At 38.3% G+C, this 20,616-nt stretch overlaps 1 protein-coding gene across 4 annotated transcripts in view; it reads left to right on the forward strand.

Annotated features, from left to right (window-relative positions):
- The window catches only part of COL12A1 (collagen type XII alpha 1 chain), a 111,346-nt gene that overhangs the window by 87,982 nt on the left and 2,748 nt on the right, over positions 1 to 20,616 (forward strand). For 3 of the 4 annotated variants that reach the window (XM_037034311.1, XM_037034314.1, XM_037034312.1), the window contains 13 exons: positions 424 to 501; positions 1,784 to 1,870; positions 3,816 to 3,869; positions 4,879 to 4,974; positions 6,363 to 6,416; positions 6,799 to 6,852; positions 11,154 to 11,207; positions 12,678 to 12,749; positions 16,308 to 16,343; positions 16,450 to 16,516; positions 17,632 to 17,820; positions 18,744 to 18,812; positions 19,830 to 20,000. In XM_037034311.1, coding sequence (XP_036890206.1) covers positions 424 to 501; positions 1,784 to 1,870; positions 3,816 to 3,869; positions 4,879 to 4,974; positions 6,363 to 6,416; positions 6,799 to 6,852; positions 11,154 to 11,207; positions 12,678 to 12,749; positions 16,308 to 16,343; positions 16,450 to 16,516; positions 17,632 to 17,820; positions 18,744 to 18,812; positions 19,830 to 20,000 — 1,081 coding nt within the window. Of the gene's footprint in view, positions 1 to 423; positions 502 to 1,783; positions 1,871 to 3,815; positions 3,870 to 4,878; positions 4,975 to 6,362; positions 6,417 to 6,798; positions 6,853 to 11,153; positions 11,208 to 12,677; positions 12,750 to 16,307; positions 16,344 to 16,449; positions 16,517 to 17,631; positions 17,821 to 18,743; positions 18,813 to 19,829; positions 20,009 to 20,616 lie in introns of those variants that run through there. The other variant, XM_037034315.1, reaches the window with a different exon arrangement.

Below are 20,616 nucleotides of genomic sequence, written 5' to 3' on the forward strand. Positions count from 1 at the left end.
TAGTTAGCCCGAGGTAAGAATTTATTTAGAATGAATGCAGAATGGCTTTTGAAATTTTACTTTTCTGCAAGGATAGACTCTCAAAAGTTGATTTAAATGTCTGTTGTTTTCAAATTCTTAATGAAATGAATCCTCAAATAAGGAAATTAATGTTCACTGAAAAAAAACCCCTCAAACATTTCATTTTAGCCAAGGAAGTGAGTCAGACGTGGGGATTTCACATTTGCATTTGCATTTCTGTGTCTTTTTCTTAGGCACAGGTTCTTAGGTTCTTTCCTTATGAAGTAAGGATCACGTTACTCTCAAGGGCCCCCACCCCTGAAACAGTTTACGTGAGAAGCTGGCAAAAGTTAAAATGCAGAAACGTTAATATAAAATGTTTCTCATGCATCTTTAGCTGATGTTGCTGTTGGTTGTTTGCAGTTCCAAATCCAGAATTTCGATATTGTCTGCAGTCCGGTGTGGACCAGTAGAGACAGATGCTGTGACATTCCCTCTAAGGTAAGTAAAGTAGAATGAAATCTGTCGCAGTTTTAATAGTCCCCCCGGGAGTAAGGGATGGGGATGCAGATGGTCTGGGAGAGGAAGTAGAACTCAGCAACTTCTAATCCAGAATGCATGCATTGTGTGCATGCTAATGAGCTACCAGAGCTCAGGCCAGTGACCCCAACCTTGGAAGCCAGGAATGCACAAACACATCTGGAGATTCTCCCAGAGTGGTTACACATAGTTAGAAAAGTCCTGCTGAGCCAGCATGTATGATACACCCGCTGGTTATAAATCCCTCCTGTTGATTGCAAAACCTCAGCATTTTACATTCTCCAAAGTCATTACCCCTTTGGAGAGCTGAAGTCTGTGATGAACCATATTTATTTTTGAGATGATACTTCATCCCCATAGTATCTGTGTAAGAGGTAATGGTTAAGAAGTTGATGATGATGGATTTGAAGCATTTACCAAGCAATGAACTACATACATCCGCACAATGAGTGTGCATTGTTTATTCAACAAATATTTATTGAGCACCTAGTACAAGCCAGACACTCTACTGTGTGTTAGGGTCACAGCAATGAAAAGTAAATATTCTAGTGAAGTGCAGGGGGATAGAATTGACAAGTAGATATGTACTGTGTTATGGAATGAAAAGTCCTAAGAGGAAAAAAATTAGGGTAAAGGGGTACATAGCTGGTAAGTACCATCAGCCTTCAGTGATAAGGTGAGATTTAAGAAGAGACCTGAATAGAGTGAGGGAGCTAATAATGTGGGTAATGGAGAAATTATAGTCAGAGGGAGCTATAAATTCAAAGGCCCTAGGCACAAATGTGCCCTAAATATCTGAGAGATATTTAGAGACTGGGGGGAGGGGCGGAGCAGAGTGAAAGTGGTAGGCAAAGTGATGGCCTAGGTGGTAGTGGGCTGGTTTGCAGAGCGTGTAAGGCCTTGCAGGCCATGGAAGGGATATTAGACTTTATTCTAAATGAAATGGGCATTGATATCTGAGATACTCAGCATTTCTCTAACACCAGACAAAATTTGATTAAATGACCAGGGTTCCCAGTGTTTTGTAAACATTTCTTTGTTATGTGAGATTTCCAAAGTAAGATATAAAATAAAGACACAAAGAAGCAAAGTAAGATTCAACGACTATTTGTAATGGTAACTAAACATTATTTTACAAGTTGGGAAACAGATTTCCTTGTGTAAAGAAGAAAAAAGGAGATAGAAAATGCAAAGTCATTTTTACCCTCAATTCGTTAGGTAACTATTCTTTTCAAAATTTCAGAGAGATGAAGCAAAATGCCCGGCACTTCCAAATGCTTGTACATGTACACAGGACAGCATCGGACCTCCAGGACCACCAGGCCCTGCCGTAAGACATTGAAACAGTGCTAGTTTTTCCTGATGAAGCTTTGGCAAAACCATTCTTTTGCATAAAATGCTTATAGCCATTCATGTTTTCTGGAACAGAGCAAGCCATGTTGCAGACCACTTTTGTGGTCTGTTTTGAAATCTGAAATGGAGTAAATCAAGAAGAAAATGGGAACACAGTTCTCTAGACATGCAGGAATGAATGATAATGGTTTAGTATTCAAGAGCTCTTCTCTTAAAGATGTGAATCTGGGTTTCCATCTATAATTACATGATTATGAAAATTCCTTACATCTCCTGAAAGCATCTTGTCTGTATGTTATGGAGCCACAGTTGAGTGGCTGACCCAGGAGCAACTTGTTTAGAACAAGGATATATGTATTTTATGTAGTGGACATCTCATGAGAACAACATATGAAGATGTTACATATGTGATGGTATCACAAACTCTGAGTGAAAGTGCTGGGATTTTGAATAACTTGTATGAAAAGACTGTGACTAGATTTATTCATGGGGGTAGAGGGGGCCAAGAAAGTGCAAGGCAACACGTTGAAGATTTTAGTGATATAACTCATTAATCAACATGGAACCCTTTGATCTAGTCAATCCAATATCTGACCTGGACTGGTTTTGTGAAATGGTAGTGAGACCTCTGGGTCCTATTAAGAAAATAATTACTTAACATAGGAACAGCTCAGAGATTCTCAGAACACCCAATTTTACTATACTTGGGTTATAGCAAATAATGTAAATTAATTTTAGGTTAAGTACAAACCAGCTCCTCACATACAGAATCAAAATGTCACTGGAATTACCATAATTTCTGTTAATAGTGATTTACCTGATTTATATTTATAATCATAAAATTATATCTGAGTGTGACTTAGATGTTTTTGAGAAGAAGAGACTTTTTCCCTCTTATTGTAAGATAACATTGTTGAATGTCATTATCGTATTTATTCTTTGTTCAGTGATTTCTGAATCCCTATTACTAAGCTATGTATTCTGAGACTCTGAGAGTTTCAATATCATTTTCTTTTTGCATATCATTTCCTCTGAAGAATGCAGTCATATAATTCCAAAGCCGAGTTTTCTCTTTGCTGTGTTTAGGTAATGCTTACTTTTTCCAGTAAACCTCATTTTAAAATGAACTTCAAGATTTGCTAACAAGAGTTCAGAATGTAAAAATGAGGTACTTGGGATGTACAAAACTTTGAAATTTCCTTTTTCCACATATTTGTATGACGTAAAGTATTTATTGGGTTGGCCAAAAAGTTCATTTTTTTTTTTCCGTAAGATGGCTCTAGTGGCGCTTCATTGTCTTTAACTTCATTCAAAACAATTTTGTTAGATTGTATTGTGACAGTTGTCATATCAGTGTGCATTTAAAAAAACTTACTAAAATTGGTGAATTTTTGTGAAGCCACTTTAATATTGAAGGTGGAAGAAAATATGCAATGTTTATGGCATATTGTGCTTTGTTGTTTCAAGAAAGGTGAAAATGCAACTGAAATGCAAAACAAGATTTGTGCAGTGTATAGAAAAGGTGCTGTGACTGATTGAATGTGTCAAAAGTAGTTTGTGAAGTTTCATCTAGAGATTTCTCATTGGACAATGCTCCATGGTCAACCAGTTAAAGTTGATAGTGATCAAGTCGAGACATTAATTGAGAACAATCAACGTTATACCACGGGGGAGATAGCCAAGATACTCAAAATATCCAAATTGATAAAGTCATTGGTGAAAGTAAAAAAAAATGTGTCTTTTATTTTATGGAAAAAACTAAAGGGACTTTTTGACCAACCTAATACTTCAGTATTCTGTGGTAGCTGCAGATTTGTTGATTGCCTGGAGAGTGCACTGATTCTTGAAACAGTTTTTATATATCAACTTCTTTCTACTTTCCTTACATTCACCCTAAAATGTACTCTTACTATGTATTTTAGGGAGGACCTGGCGCTAAAGGTCCCAGAGGTGAAAGAGGCATCAGTGGGGCAATTGTAAGTACACTTTAAAGTGAATTTAAATTTGCATCTATATGTTGAGGTCTGGTGGTTCAAATTTCTGCTGAGGGAGTATGTGACCTTGAGCAAGTTAGTTAATGTTTAGTGTGACAATATAATGAACTCTGTCATGTCTTTGGGTGTCAAAATGATGGCTCAGAGAAAAGAAAAGTACAGGGCATCTCACTTTTGTGAAACTGTACATGGGAACGTGCAGAAGCAGCTGTGGGCTCTGCTGCAACACAGGGAAGCAGAGGGCTGATGGGGCCATCAGTCAGAAGACCACAGAGGGAGCCGAGTCCCACTGGGGAGCTGGAGAGGGTCCGGAACAGTTCTGCTGCTCTGTTTTCTCCGGCTCAGAGAAAGAAAGAGCTCAGCAGCCACATACGCGTTTCCTGGGGGGGCTCCAGCCCCATTTACCAGTTTCACACTGGGTTTCCATAAAACAACTTCAGCTTTTTACAGGGAATATGTTATGAAGATAATGTATAGACTTGTTGTAATATCACTAGTGATAAGCTAACCCAGTTAGGAAAGGGTGAGGCTGGGATGCTAACCCAGGTATATCTTGACTCCACGTTTCTGCCTTTTTCACCCACATACATTGCAAAGGCGCTCCAACATAGAGTTTCTACTCAGGGGGGCACTGTTTTTTCCTTGCTTGACTCATATCTATGTAGGTTCCAGAAATAAGCTCAAGTCTAGGAGAAATCAGGACTAGCCTAAAATAAATCAAATCCAATAACATTGAACTTTGATGTCATGAATATATGAATATAAATATCTGAATATTCTATTCAATATATTTTACTTCTTCAAAATATTCACTGTTACTAGGACTTTTGGAAATTTAAATGTTTTTATAAATGTATTCCATTTTCCAATCGTTCTTATATGAAGAATTACATGGCTGGTGTCTCAGAGTTACGGAGGCTGGTTTCGGACTGGATGTTAGCACTGGATGAACATGACATCACTGTGGTTGTTTCCTTCTTGTGTATTTCAGGGGCCCCCTGGCCCTCGTGGAGATGCAGGTCCTCCTGGGCCCCAGGGTCCTCCTGGCCCCCAGGGGCCGAACGGACTCTCTATCCCCGGAGAGCAAGTAAGCACAAAGGCTTTTTGTACTAAGTGAAGAGAGTAAATTGACATTGAGCTCAACTGGAACATTTTTTACTATATTTGCTAAATTCTAATGTTTTCTCAGAGAACTTAACAAAGTTAGTCATTGAGATAACTTCCTACGATGACTCTGATTTCATATATGTAAATAGTGTATGTAATAATGTATAACTGTAGAAAAAGTCACTGCTAATTATTTGACCTAAATAATTTTTAAAAATAAATAATAAATATATCCCTCAACATCCTGAGAGCTTTGAAATCGTTTCCAGTCTGTGGGAGCCCTGGCATCCTTTTCAGATATTTATGACCTCAAGACAAGCTTTTGTTATTTATCTAGGTTATTACTTTTTCAGAAATTTCTAAATAAAATCTTCACGTTTTGTTCCAAATGCTAATCTGAAGTTACAAAAATGTTTTACCTTTTAAGGCTCATATATTATCTAACTAACTTTTTTCCTGTATCTTAAGATAAAACAAATACAATATATGTGCAAGAATACGATAATTGCATACTTCTTAAATTTAAGTTTAAACTCCCTTTTAAAAGGACAAATAACTTTGTGTCATTTAAAAAAATCTACATCATACAGCTAAAAATGAAACATGTAAACGAACAGGGCTTTCTTGTTCAAGAGGGTTGAATGCATCTACAATACCTTTAGTTTCTCATGTCCAAAGGAAAGCTTTAGGTAAAACTTTTTAAACTATCACTGTGAAGTTTATCAGTTTTAGTTAAAGATTTATTGATTTATTTCTAGAGAGAGAGGAAGGGAAGGAGAAAGAGAGGAAGAGAAACATTGATGGGCAAGATAAATATCCATCGATTGCCTTTTGTGTGCCCCGCAACCAGGGACCTGGCCCACAACCCAGGCATGTGCCCTAACCAGGAATTGAACCAGTGACCTTTCACTCCATGGAGCCACACCACTGAGCCACACCAGTCAGGGCTCAGTTTTAATTAATTCAGCTTTGCCTTCCTAACAAGTGTCTTTAAGCATGTTGTTATAAATAACAAATTATGTTATTTTCTTAGAACATTTTATTGACTATTAAAATGAGCACCAAATTAAATATTTATTAACTACAAAGTAGGTTTTTCCTTTCAAATTATATTTCTATGAAAATTTCTTATGTTAAATAATGTTCTTTTAAAGCAGGTATATTATCCCATAATTATGTAAAATTATAATATGGCATTTGTACTTTAGAGAGGAGCATCAGTACAAAAATGCTTTATTCATGTCCCTTCAAAAATATTTTCACGTTGGATTTATGAAGTGGTGGAGATTTCAGAGATGACTCATGCCTTCCGTTTTCACTTGATCTCTGTAAAACGCCTGGGAACTATTTTCCCACTGCTTTCTCTAGGGTCGCCAAGGGATGAAGGGTGATGCCGGAGAGCCAGGACTTCCAGGCCGAACAGTGAGTTGTTCTTGATGTTGCCTTCTCTTTCACTTGTCAAGTGTTGTTTGAAAAGCTGCCTTTGTGGTGGGTGCCCCAGAAGGTGAAACCAGGCTAGGCGGCAAAGCAGAAACCTGGCTACATCCTTCACACTGTTTCCATTTCATATTCTGGTCTTAATTTTCAAGTTTGCGCTGCTCAGTTCAGGTGCCTGCTTGATGACCAAGTATCTGATGACCATGTATGACTGACATTGTGCTTGGTTCTGGTTTTCTGTTACTTTTTAGAGCCCTCTGAACTCTCTTCTTTTTTTTTGAAAAGACTGTTTTGGGGGAAGAACAAGTATCTTTTCCCACACGGGAAGTATATCACAGTGTTTCGCTTGTTTTTTCTTTTCACGTAGGGAACCCCAGGACTACCTGGCCCACCAGGACCAATGGGACCTCCAGGAGATCGAGTATGTTTTCTTGGGAAAGCTAAAATTGTGTCATAAATGATACCACATTGCTGCTGTTTATTAATCAAGAAACCTCCACAATTCATTTGCATGTCTGGAAACAGTTCACGTATTTTGTGGGAGACTGAAAAACTGTCATCAGTGGATTGGCCAGCATCAAATCAGTCCCAAGGTCTATGAAACAAAGTGGCAGGGACTTTAGGAGAGTCTGAAATTTTAATTTGGGAATATGTCCTAATTTATCAGATTTGGAAAAAGAAGTCCATAAAAGAAATTTTAGCTGAATAGTAAGAGATTTAAGAATTTTACCAAATTGCTTTAAATTCTAAAATTAAAATCTTTGTAATGAGGCAGGTTTTATGTAACTCTGAGAGTAGTTTTCGTTTTCAGGGACTTTTTCTGAAGTCAGCACCTCGTCTGTACATCAAGACCACTTCTAGGTTTTGATGTTGGATAGACAACTGGTACTTAGTGAGGATTTTGCTCACTTGTGGGAGCTTTCAGGTTTGCTCTTGGCATTATGGAAACAGTGCAGGAAATCTAGTCTTTTCTAGGACAAGTGAATGAGAAGCACAGTAGATGTGGCCTCTGTGCTCTATTCAATATTAAGAAATACTTGGTTTCATAGAAAACCATGAATATTTTCATGCGATTTTAGAGTTGCTGAGAAGAAAGAAACGAATGACTTCTCAGTGTCCTATGGTTCAGACAACAGTCTGAGAGTAGTCTGTATTCCGACTCATCAAAAATTACAACATGACCTGCAGCAAGTCACAGAGGGCCAGCACAGTACTAGCTGCTACTAACAGCATCGACTTGTTACCCTTAATACCTCCCAGACACCACTGTACAGAAGAGGGAGGTCATTCAGATGCAGCAGAGATTGGCCCAGACAATTCCAAGTGGATGATGGGCCAAAGGATTTTACTTGCTCTTATGTTTACTTTTGAGTTTGGGAGAGAGAGAGGTCAAAGAGAAAACAGTATTCTCTGGGAGTCTGATACCTGGAGATGATATATGTCTATACATCTATAATCTATCTATATATACACATATGTGTATACATATATATGCATTTTAATGACTTTTTCACATTTTTTTTGTTGTTCAAATATAGTGGTCTCAATTTTCCCCCCACCTCTCCCCTAGCCATCCCCGTTTCTCACCCTTGATCCTACCCCCTTTTGGATTTGTCCATGTGTCCTTTATACTTGTTCCTGACAACGCTTTCCCCCTATTATCCCCTCCCACCTCCCTTCTGGTTACTGTCAGTTTGTTCTTAATTTTAATGTCTCTGGTTGTATTTTGCCTGCTTGTTTGTTTTGCTGATTAGGTTCCACTTGTAGGTGAGATCATATGGTATTTGTCTTTCACCACCTGGCTTATTTCACTTAGCATAATGCTCTTCAGTTCCATCCATCCTGTCACAAAGGGTAGGAGCTCCTTCTTTCTTTCTGCTGCGTAGTATTCCATTGTGTAAATGTACCACAGGTTTTTTTTTATGACTCTTGAAACTGGAATTAGTTCTTTTGCATTCTTATTTCACAATAAAGGAAAATAGTGAGATTGTAAAAGTCAGTCTATTCAAATGGAAAACAAAACCCCAAATACCACAACTAAGAAGTGATGATGGATGACTCACTGCAGTTGCTACCACAGAAGCCTCAGTGGGCTCCTCAGGTCCGCCCAGAATGGCTTCACACAGCCATGCCAGGTGCCACTACAAGCGCCGTCCATGTGCTCATTTGGAACTGGCAGCCAGGCAGCCATCACCACTATCACTGCTTCTCTGAAAAATGAGAAGTAATGGAAGTAATGGAAGGATTGTGGTTTTTCACTGTCAAATTTTAATTTGAGAATCCAGCTTTGTGCTGAGGCCATCCAGATCTCTCAGGGTGAGGAGACTGTTCAGAAAAATCATTCTCCTCTTTTCCTCACAACCTTATACACCTACCCACCACTTAGTTTCCTATCACTAGTATTGAAGGTATGGTGCTGATAGGACATTGTTTGGAAAGTTAGGCAGCCTCTGAGTATAGGCATCTTAGTGGGGAAAAAAAGAAAGTAAAGGAAGAAACTTGAACCCTGTGGTGGAAGAGAAAAAAACTCAGAAGAGCAAGCTCGAGGATCATGGTGAGGAAGAAAGTGTTATCAGGGTGGAGTTGGTAGGAACAGATTGCATGTGTTGTCTTCAACATAGATGATTTTTTAAAAAATGAGACATAGCTTTGGGGAGTGTTAGAAAGTAATGAAAGAACCACATGTACAGGCATCTAATACATGAGTATCTACAAAAACAGCCACAGGTCTCCTCGGTGCCCCTCGCATGGGGGGAAGCAGCCATAATGGCTACAGCTTTGAAAATAGAGAGTAAAGTTATAGCACAAAGTTCTGCAGATGCCTCAGTGGGCAGTCCTTTGGGAGATATCAGAATAAAATTGTCTTCACACCAACTTAAATATGTGTTTCTACTGAAAGAAAATGGTTGATCAGACTTAAGTGTCCACTGTTAGGTGAATGGACAAAGAAAATGTGATATATAGAGAGCACAGAATGCTATTCAGTCCCAAAATAAGAAAGTCCTGTCATTTGCAACAACATGGATGAACCTGGAGGACATTATGCTGTGTGAAATAAGCTAAACACAAAAAGACAAATACCAAATAATCTCATTTATGTATAGAATGTAAAAGGGTTGAACTCAGGGGAGTAGAATGGTGGTTGCTAGGGAGATAGGAGGGGCCATGGGGAAGTACTGGTCAAGGGTACAAAGTTTCAGTTGTGCAGAATGTGTTAAGTTCTGGAGATCTAAAATATATAATTATGTGGTGACTATAGTTGATAATACTACATTTTTATTGAAATTTGTCAATAGAGTAGGTTTTAAGTGTTTTCAACATACTCAAAAAATAACTACATGAGGAGACAGATATAATTATGATTATGGTAATTGTCTTGATTTTGGTAATTATTTCACAAGTTATACATAGATCAAAGCATGACCTGTACACCACAAATAATGTACATTTTTTGTCAGTTATACCTCAGTAAAGACAGAAAAAAAAGAAATGTTCTTAGGCTGACTGAAGGAGGATTATTTAGAAATATGATAGTGACCTAAAAAAGAGTGTCCTATATAGCATTTGGAGAAATTCAGATGGAAGGAAATCCATCCAACCTGTTCAAACACTGATACTACCAGCGCATTTTTGTTTCTTAAGTGGCTCTCAGAAGCAGTGTTGATTTTACATCAGATGAACTTGGAGTCTGTTTTTAATTAAGCAGGCGTAGATCTTCCAGAAAACAATCTAAAATTTTTATCTCTATAATTTTCTGAAACAATTCAGGAATATGGATGAAATTATTGCTCATTCTCTGCAGAAAATGAGACAAAAATGTCCTTTGACAGAGGAATGCAACAACCATAAAAAATGATCTGACTCAGAAGTCCTAGGCTGGATTTCAGAGACCTGCTGTTGGGATGAATGCTAACTGGGTAGCAGGGTGACTCATTCCAGGCAGAGGTCACTTGGCACTGGATGGAGATGGGGCTCCAGAGCCAAAGGCTGGGCCTGCCTGGAGATGCGCTGTGCTCCTGAGACCGATCCCTCCTTCCCAGTCAACCAGACACTGGTGTAGGCCTGGCCTTTTTTTATGAGATGAGGAGAGAGGTGCCACTAAAAAAATTAACTGAGGGTTGAGGACTTCCTTTGTTTCAAGTGGAGGGTGGTTAAGACACTGTTGCCTCTTTTTGGGGGGTGGAAGAGGGAAATTCATCAAGAGTGGGGACATCAATAGTCCGGCCCTGGCTGTGTTGCTTAGGGAATGAGCAAGGGAGTCTTCTAATCACGTGCTTCACCTCTCCTTCCCCTTTTATGAGAACACATGCTTTTCTCAGCAACATTTCTTTCATCCCACTTTGATCCTTCCTGGGCCAGTTTGTGGCCATTGACTTTTCAGTAGAAAGGATTTGTTTTCCTTTAGGCTTCTTCACACTCTCACAAAAGCAAAAGCTAGTATCTTCAAGAAAGAAATGCCTTTTTGCAGAAGATTGGTTTGACTCAAAATAATTTTATTTATAATTACATAAATGAGTATAGAAATTAATTATTCAGTAAAAGGTATTGAGTTAAATTGGAAATTTTTTATATTTTGTACATTTGTCTCTATATTTCAAGGTTACCTATAAATAGCAGATTGGGTTGAATCCTTCACCATTCACACTTAACAACCTGTTTGGCATTTTTCCTTTTCACTTTATCATTTTCTCACTAATGTAATTCATTTTATTTTTACACTAGGGCTTTACCGGAAAAGATGGTGCAATGGGACCCAGGGGTCCCCCTGGGCCTCCGGTAAGAACAGAACGGGTTATGGTATTGTCCCGTTGCCCCCATTTTGCTACAGAAGAGCCTACTTTTGAAGTGCATTCTGTCTGTGCTATGGGTGCGCCATTGGGGTTGCCATTTGCTTTTGTTTTTATAAATCAAAATGTGCTAGAAAGAACAGGTGTGTTAAAATTCAGGGATTTTTTTTTTTGCTTAATCAAGTTATATTTGAAAAATAGGAAAATACTCTCCCAAATCTGGCCACTTGCTGTTAGTGCCTTAGTTCACCCATCCCCACACTGAGTGGTGGAATTTTGTGATGGTACTGGTTACTTCCTGTGACACAATTTTAAGAATTTGTGGCCTATAACATTTGAATTTTAAGGACATTTATTACTGAATAATTATCAGTTTGTTCTCAGGAAGTAAGTTTTACCAAAATAGGGTTCCTAATTAAGATCTTTGAGGAAAATACTGAAGCCAATGATTTTGCAAGTGGGGTCTGTATACGTCCATCCAGGTGAGATCACAATTAAATTGTCTGAGATGATGGATGTTTTCCATATCTTATGGCAGGATTTGAGTATTCAATAGCATATGTTAAAATAATCTCATTTATTTTTAATATATACATTTTCAGGTGAAGGAGAGTTTATATAGCAAACTTTCATTTGAAGTATTTACTACAGAGCTTAAATTTTGCTTAATTGATAAAGTAAAGAATTAATTATCTTACCAATTATGATTATTTCATTTTAAGGAAATTTTAGGCTTTAGAACATACTGTATTGGTTTGTAGATATTCTAAATATTTTATTAAAATATGGCTAAATGTCTTGAAGCTGTGTTAAAAGAAAGAAGAAGAAATTCTTATGGCTATGGTGGGGTGAAGGGTGCTGATATGACAGAAGAGAATAAAGTGTGGAGGATGAACCAAAGAAAAAGTGAATTTCTAGGCTGAGGGTGCAGTTTTCAGCAGGCAAGGGAATACTCTGCCACAATGATGGCCAATTTAGCAGAAAACTGGCTACCTTTGTAGTTTCTTCCCCAGCCAAAATTTTCACTCCTGTCTTTTGATGGGTTGTCTGGTTATGTAATAGTAATAAACTGAAAAACAGGAATTGCTTTTTGCAGATTCACTTTGTAACCAATTACAGAGATCACAGTGTGTGAATTGTAAAACTAATTATATATGTATATAATTTTCAAATAGTCTAAAAATATATTTTAGAACTCTACAGTCAATAAAGATTAAATGGGAATTTTCTTTTTGTTTTTAAAAGTGCTTATGCAGAATTATATTTTATTTTATTTTACTGAATGGGAATTTTCAATATTTTTTCCTTTATGCTAACTTACAATTCAGTTCACTCTTCTTTAATATGTGATTATACGCTGTTTCATTTCAAAGCTTTTAACCTGGCTGCTCTATTGGTTTACTTTTGATGGGAGTTTTCTTTCATCATGACATTCTCCTTCCTGATCTGTGTGTTGCAGGGAACCCCAGGCTCCCCGGGAGCCACAGGACCGAGTGGGAAACCCGGAAAGCCCGGAGACCATGGCAGACCAGTAAGTGGATGGTTTGCATGTCTAGAGTCCTTTCACGGTGGCCATCGATAGTGAGCAAACTGAAAGGCTTTGGCCTTATATTGTCTCTGCTGTACTGTGTTTGAAGCGTTTGTTGAAACTGTGCTAAACCTGTGGAATTAACTTGGTACAAGTTCTAAAGTTTTTCTGTGAGTTAGAATATTATAAGATGAAACTGTGCTTATAGGGTTTCTTTAAAAAGAGAAAGGGATTATGAGCCAAGATACATATTTCTACACTGTATAAACACTGCAAGCTGGGTCAGCAGAATGAGTCTTTATTTAGGAGGGGCATGCTGCTTAATATAGAAAAGGGCATGGTGATGGTGGATGGAGCTTCCCTGGGTAAAGTGCAGATGTTAGCCCTTTGGTAGGATCCTCCAGCCAAGACACTTGCTCTTTTCTCTTCCCTTCAGGATGCTAAGATCATTAGTCCTAGAATTAAAAGGATTGATCTAATCTGCTATTTTACTTTTTCATATTGCCCAGTTCACATCCAATGTAACTTTTTTTTTTGAAGAAAGGGAGAGAAACATCAGTGTGTGAGAGATACCAGTTGCTTTTCACAGGCCCCCAACTGGGGACTGGGCTGGCAACCCAGGCATGTGCCCTGACTGGGAATCGAACCAGAAACCTTTCAGTTCATAGGCCAGCACTCAATCTACTGAGCCACACAAGCCAGGGCTAGTGTAACTTTCTTTTAGTTAGGTATTTTGGTTAAAATAGTCATTGAGATGGTGTTATGCATACCTGGTATTTTCAAATTAGTATCTCCAAAACTGAGAGAATAAATAAAATGTCCACAAGTGTATATAATGACTATTGGGCTTCATATACTTTTTAAGTTCTTTCTTATTTTATATATGAAGCATGAATTTATCTTGTCTAAATAGATTTCTGAAATATAAGAAGTTATCTTAAAGAGCATTGAGTCCAACCATTAGCTGTTGTCTGGATTAGACTTCTGTTTTCTTAAGTATTGTCCCAGTCACATAAACCCAAGTTTAAAAAAAATTTTAATGTCACACAAGTTTAAGGTAAAATCTTTATGTGACATGGGTCATCTTCTATGTTTATATAAAATTAAATTAGCAACATAATATTTGAAGGACTCCTGATGTACTTCATACTCCATGTGTACCCGAGCACATGATGTTCTACTCTGTTTTCCTCAATGAATCATGGCAGTTTAGAGTACATGGGACTCTTCTACCTATTCAGAATTCTGTTTCGTTTCACTGTGACCAAATAAGAGTCTTACACACGTCTGTTACCAATGTAACTAATGGCTGCAACTTGAAACCTGAAGGAAACTTACATCCTTGATTTGAAATAAAGATGATTTCTACAAACTTTATATACAAGAAGAATCTCAGAGTGACAGTAAATAAAAAAAAAACATCAGGAACAATCTCAAAGTAGCAATAAATGTTAAAAAATATCTTTGGAACTTACAAAGGGCTCTAAACTCAATAATAATAATGTTTCCATTATAGTCTAGTACTTTTGACAGAGGGAAAGCCAAACTCCAGTTTATCTTGTGATTGTAACTTGCAGCATTTATTTGGACCTTACGATCTTCTTTTTTCCTTCGATCATTCTTGTCCTCTAGGGTGGCAAACCACCTCTTCTTTTCATCTTCTATTCTATCTTACCTTTCATTCCTATGCCTGAACTAGCAGAGGGCTGCAGAAGGTGTTAGCAGAGAGCCTGGCTCAGTGACTTTCAGCTTATGTCAGTGATGTTCAACCTTTTCCACCTCATGGCACACATAAACTAATTACTAAAATTCTGTGGCACATCAAAAGTTTGTTTTTCTGCTGACCTGACAAAAATAGGTATAATTTTGATTCATTCATACTGAATGGCTATTGTTGAATTGTCTGTTGTTATTTTTTTTACTTGACAATTTAAGGGAAAAGAGGTCAGTGCCTCTGAATAATAGGTATTGAATGCTTTAAAAATTCTTGCAGTGCCCTGGTTGGAAATTGCTGGTTTATGTCATTAACTATTATAACCAATTGATCTCTTCCTGCTAACTTACACCACCTGATTGTACTGTGGATGTTTTCAAGAACTGCCTGTGGAATATTTTTATTCATTTACTCCACACCTATTTATTAGTGCCTAAATGTGTGCTAGTCAATGTTTTAGGGTCTGGGGATACAACAGTAAACAAGGCAAAGCCCTTGTCCTCAGCAAGATTCTAGTAGAGCATATAGACCAAAAACACAAAAATAAATATTTCTGGTGATGATGAGTGACATGAAGAAAACAAACAAGCTAAGGGGCGAGAGAGTAACTGTGGTGGTGGGGAGGTGGCTGTTGTAGATACAGTAGTCAGCCTGTCGGAGGCGGTGGAATGAATTGAGGGAGCAAGCTCTTTGAAGGGCTGTGGGAAGAGGATTCCAAGCAGTGGAAACAGCGTGAATAAAAGCTCTGAGTGAAGAATGACTCTGGTATATGAAAGGAACAGCAGAGAGGCCCAGATACCCAAAGTCAAGGGAGTAAAGGGAGAGAAATAGAAGATTGTGTCAGATAGTTGAGCAGAGGTGATCAGGTGGACCATCTAGCTAGTGACAAGGAATTCTTCTTTTATTCCAGATGTCATAAGGGGCCCTTGGAGCCAAGAGGGACATTAGAATTTTCCTTGTACAAATATCACTCTGGCTTCTGTGAGGAGAATAGACTCTAAGGGGCAATCCAGAAACAACAAGACCAGTTGGAAAGATATTAGAGTAGTTCAGGCAAAAGTTTTGGAGGTTGTAAGATGCAGTTTGGTTTGGGATATATTATTTGAACATCACAGTTTTCAATGGCTTGGGTGTTTCTCCTGTGATAGCAGTTGGCAGCCTGGAAGAGCATTACTAAAAGGCGCAAACTTCTTCTTGCACTATAAGGAAAACTTTTTCCACGATCTTCTCCTGGCCAGTGAGAGGCCTGGCAGAGCGGGGACAAATATTCTGAAGTTGTGTTTGGATGTGGAACCACCATTTGCATTGAGTTATTTAATAAGGGAGACATGTGATTACTTTTATCTCCAATGCACAAAAAAATAATTGGAAGAAGTTAGAGGTATATGTTTAGCTAGGGAATTGACAAAAGCCCAATGGTTCTTACTAGAACTGAAATTAATGTGTCATGCAGACTCCACAATAACAAACTGAGTTACCCAGCCATGGTGATGTAAAAGAAAGGGTCATTGTTCCAAGTGCCATTTTCATGTGTATTTCAGTGCCAGGCCTTTCTGGTGAATGGCATCATAAAATGTATGCATAATACATAACTTCTAAATTGCTATCATAAAATCCACATCTCCGCACTCTTTTGGAGGTCATGTGCTTCAGAGACAGGGAGGTGGAGGCGGGAATTAGATTGCTATTAACAGTCAAAGACAATGTGAGTAACATCAAGGTAACTGTGATGTGTCATTTGCTAATTCATCAAAAGCAGACCTTGCTCTCTTCATCCTCATGTTTATTCATGAATAATTTTAGATCATGTTTGTCACTTTCTAACCTACGAAATTCCTGTATTTCAGGGTCCATCTGGATTGAAAGGAGAGAAAGGTGATAGAGTATGTATTTCCTGAAATTTGACCTCCATTTTTTTGTGTGTAAAAGATTGAAGTCCGAAATGATAGAAATAACCTGCTAACGATTCTCATTGATTTAATTAACAAGGGAGACATTGCTTCTCAGAACATGATGCGGGCAGTTGCGAGACAAGTCTGTGAACAATTGATAAGTGGTAAATGTCTTTCTTTTTACTGTCTAAATAATTTTTTAATTAATTTCAGAAAATGCAGAGTTTGAGCCATAAAGTTTCTAAGATATATGTTTCTATTTCATGTGTGAGGATCTATTTTTATACATTGTCAGTTTTGTAGCCAGTTAGATGAGGCTCATGCTATTTTAATTATTTGCCATTAAGATCAAATAATAACTCAAGGTAAAAGAAAGCCTGTTTTCCTTATATTTGGTCTGATACAAAGTCATGTTCTAAAAGGGGCTTTCAGTTTTCACGCTAGGATTTTTAGAGATCTTCAGCTGAGTAAATATAGGAAAGCAGCAAACACTGAATCTTTTAAATTAAGACCTTCAAGTTGTTGTGTGACTTTAAGGAAGTAAACCTACCCAGTCCTATTTGGTCACAGAAAGTCCATTTCAGTGGGGACATTTTTATTGCCTCTTTATTTTTCAGACACTCTTTCTTCCATGAGGCCTGTAAGTTTATTGATCAAGCCCAGTGGCTGAAAACCAAGAGTGGCCTTAAACTCAGGGTTCCCTCTTTTGGAAGTCGTAACCACTATTTTTGGAAGTGCTATCCTGGAGAACACCTGCATCAGCATCGCCTGTGTTGCCTGCCGGGCGCTGGGGTTCCTGGGCCAGATTCTAAACCTGGTGAATCATTGTCTTTGGAGATGCTGCCCAGAAATCTTATTTTTCAATATATCCCACAGGGGAGCCCGATTTACACTAAATCCCGATTATTGTTGCCTTATGTACACACAAGAATGGTATAATTTCTTAATGTATGAAGGTTTCTTTTGGAGTGACATCATCTGGAAAATCTCAGGTCTTTGTAGCAGAGCCACATTAAAATTTTACAACTTGTTCATGTTTATAGCAATAATCAGGCCTACTTGATCAGTAGTTGGTGGAAACAATCATTTATCAGAGATCATTTTGTCCTTGGTGATGGGAGAATTTTATTTTACCTTTTTGGTCATTAATAGAATGCTTTCTGGACAGAGGAGGAATAGACATGGATTTCACTAGACAATTCAGAGAAAACAGTTTCAGCTTCTCATCCCTCCCTAATTGATTGGGTTTCCTCTTAACAATTGTTCTATCTATTTATAGGTCAGATGAACAGATTCAATCAGATGCTGAATCAGATTCCAAATGACTACCACTCCAATCGTAACCAGCCAGGCCCACCCGGTCCCCCAGGTCCCCCAGGCAGCGCAGGAGCCAGAGGAGAGCCAGGACCTGGGGGGCGACCGGGCTTCCCAGGCACACCGGGCATGCAGGGACCCCCAGGGGAGCGAGGTAGGTATTTCTGGCTGCAGCATAAGCATAAAGGAAGGGGCCTGCAAGTAAGTATAAGGCCTAAGGGTGTTAAAAGTATGTGGGAGACTGAATTTGGCAAAGGACTTTAGTCTTGTTTGGAGGGTCCCAGAGGAGTTGTGTATCCGTGAATCTGTCTTCTTCGGGTGGCCACCAGCTGTAGAACTCCATAGGTTAGGAAACAGAAACATTGTCAGGAGATCTTGGTAAAGATAATGCTGACTTCTGGTTGTTGTTGTTAATGGGAAAAACTGCATCTTGGCAAACTAAACCCAGCACTAAAATCTTACTAATTGTCGTGACTTCAAAGAGTTGGGCAGTAACAATGTTCTCGTATTTAAGCAGCCCTACAATTTTAGATCCATTTTTTTGGTTCTTTTATTCAGGGTCTGGCACTCATTTTATGTGTTTGTTTCATTTTAATTTTATGGTAGAGAAGTATAATTGGAGGAAAAGAAGAAAAATAGAATTATCTGATTCCAGATGTTTCAGGACTCTGGTACCCACTTTGGTCAGAGCAGTGCTTAGCATTGTGGAGGATACTTAGATATTTCTATCATTCTGATGGTTTGGGTGCTATACTAATAGGGCTACTAAAAATAAGATGTTTTTCAATGAGCTGTAACTATTTCTTTGATTTCTGTTCATAATAACTATTCCTGAAAGTATATATTAGACATGTTTGTTTTCTTCAAATAATTTTTTCCCTGGTGTGTAGCCAGATTTGTTTCCTGGCCATAAATCTGGAATTATACAAATACCTAGAAAAAAATTTGCCTTAAAGAGTGAACTTCTGTGCAAAATTAGGGAAATCAATTACTTTAATCAAGTGTTCTCAGTTGAAATGAAGACTACGTGTTTCCTGACAATTTCCCTCCTGTGCTTATCTTTTTTTCCTTCCTTAGGTTTGCCCGGAGAGAAAGGTGAAAGGGGTATTGGGTCTCCAGGGGCTCGAGGGCCACCTGGCCCCCCAGGTAGGTCTGCTGGTACCCTATTTCTGCTAGTGACTACCTGGAGAGCACATAACCCCCTGAGAGATTCACAACCTCATCAGATCGGCTTCAAACATAGTGACCATCATAGAATATATTTTAGCAAGAAGTTCAACTTCTAAAACCTCATTTTTATGTTCTCTTTGCTCAAAAAAAAGTTTGAATGTGTTCTAGTAAGCATTCCCTGTGTCTTTAATATATGAGGGTATGAATTTCAGTGACACTGAGGGTTGCTATTTTCTTTTTTATGGAATTCCTATTTGTTTTCTTTGGCCTCATAGCTTTTAAGAATAATGTCTCACTTCCTGTTTTTTCCAATACTCTTCAAGATGTTGCTAGTAGGCTGAAAAAAATGTATTCTCACTCAAAAGTCACAAGACTTTTGTGACTGAAATCTCACTCACAGGATTTCACTTACAGTTTCTTTATTGATGCTTTGGAAAGAGGAGTTATCTAGTTTTTTTATGAATTTCTTTTGCTAGGTTGAAAAGGAATTTTTTTTCATTATAATGTCCATAAGGCCTTTGCAACTAAGGTCAACCCTAGTGGTTACATGTTTACATTTATTTTAGCCGTAAGTATCACTTGGTCCAGAAATAACACTGCTTCCATGGTCCAGAGGTATAGAGCAGGCACTTCCGTGTCTTAGTGGCAGTCTCATGGGCTATGGTAGCCATTTCCTTCAGGTCATCAATCTCTGTGAGAGTGGGAGCATTCAGAAAACTCACTGATACCTTTAGTTTGGGTAATTCTCGCTAAGTCAATATTCTTTGAATAAAATCGTTAAAGGAGTTGGATTTCTAGCATTAACTCTTAGTGAATCCCTGGTAAGAAAGTACCACACTTTGGTTCATATCAGTGATTTCATCAGGAAATATTTTCTTACCATACACTAGTGAGTTGTCTACTCTTAAGGCAGTGGAGGTACCAAAGTATTGTTGACTGCCTGAGAACATGTATTTAACAAGAGGAGACATATTTGTTTTAAACCCACCCTAGGTCCACAAGGAGAATCCAGAACGGGTCCACCAGGGTCCACAGGTTCCAGAGGTCCCCCAGGACCCCCTGGTCGTCCTGGAAACTCAGGTATCCGAGGGCCCCCAGGTCCTCCCGGGTACTGTGACTCATCCCAGTGCGCCAGCATCCCATACAACGGGCAAGGCTATCCAGGTACGTGACTGTCAATGTCGGAACCCGAGTTCACCCGAATTAAGAACTGTTCTGGAAATGAAGTTCCCTAGGATTGAAGGAATATTGATTTGAGCATTTCTCAAAGATATCAGCTCTTCCAGTTGTGTATTTTGATTATGTGGTGATATCGTTCTCTCTCAAAGCATAAAACATTGTATCACTCTTATGAGTTGAATAATTATTTTCTCCCCCTTCCAATATTTCTAAAATTACCAAATCATATCATAAAGCTCTCCTTATTTCTCCTGCAAGTTCAAAGAATGCTAGCAATTCACTTTTTTTTTCTTTCCCCAACCTAAAGGTTGGGAACTGGAATTTTTAAAATACAATTGTAGAATGCTAAGAATATATATGTATATATGTTTGTTTTGGGAATCTAACATGTAGGCATACTACAGGGTGGGGCAATAATAGGCTTGCAGTTGTGAGTATGAAAGTATGTAAAACAATTTATTCTTGTATTGTTATATATTAGTTCTTATATTATTTTCCATATGAACTGTAAACCTGCTTGTGCCCCACCCTGTATTTCATAACACGATGCAGACAACTGAAAATAATTCACTGTCTCACACTGTCTGTTAGATTAATATGT

Source organism: Sturnira hondurensis, unplaced genomic scaffold (genome assembly GCF_014824575.4).
Source record: "Sturnira hondurensis isolate 20B ecotype Veracruz unplaced genomic scaffold, ASM1482457v3 Scaffold0022136, whole genome shotgun sequence".
Classification (NCBI taxonomy): Eukaryota; Metazoa; Chordata; class Mammalia; order Chiroptera; family Phyllostomidae; genus Sturnira; species Sturnira hondurensis.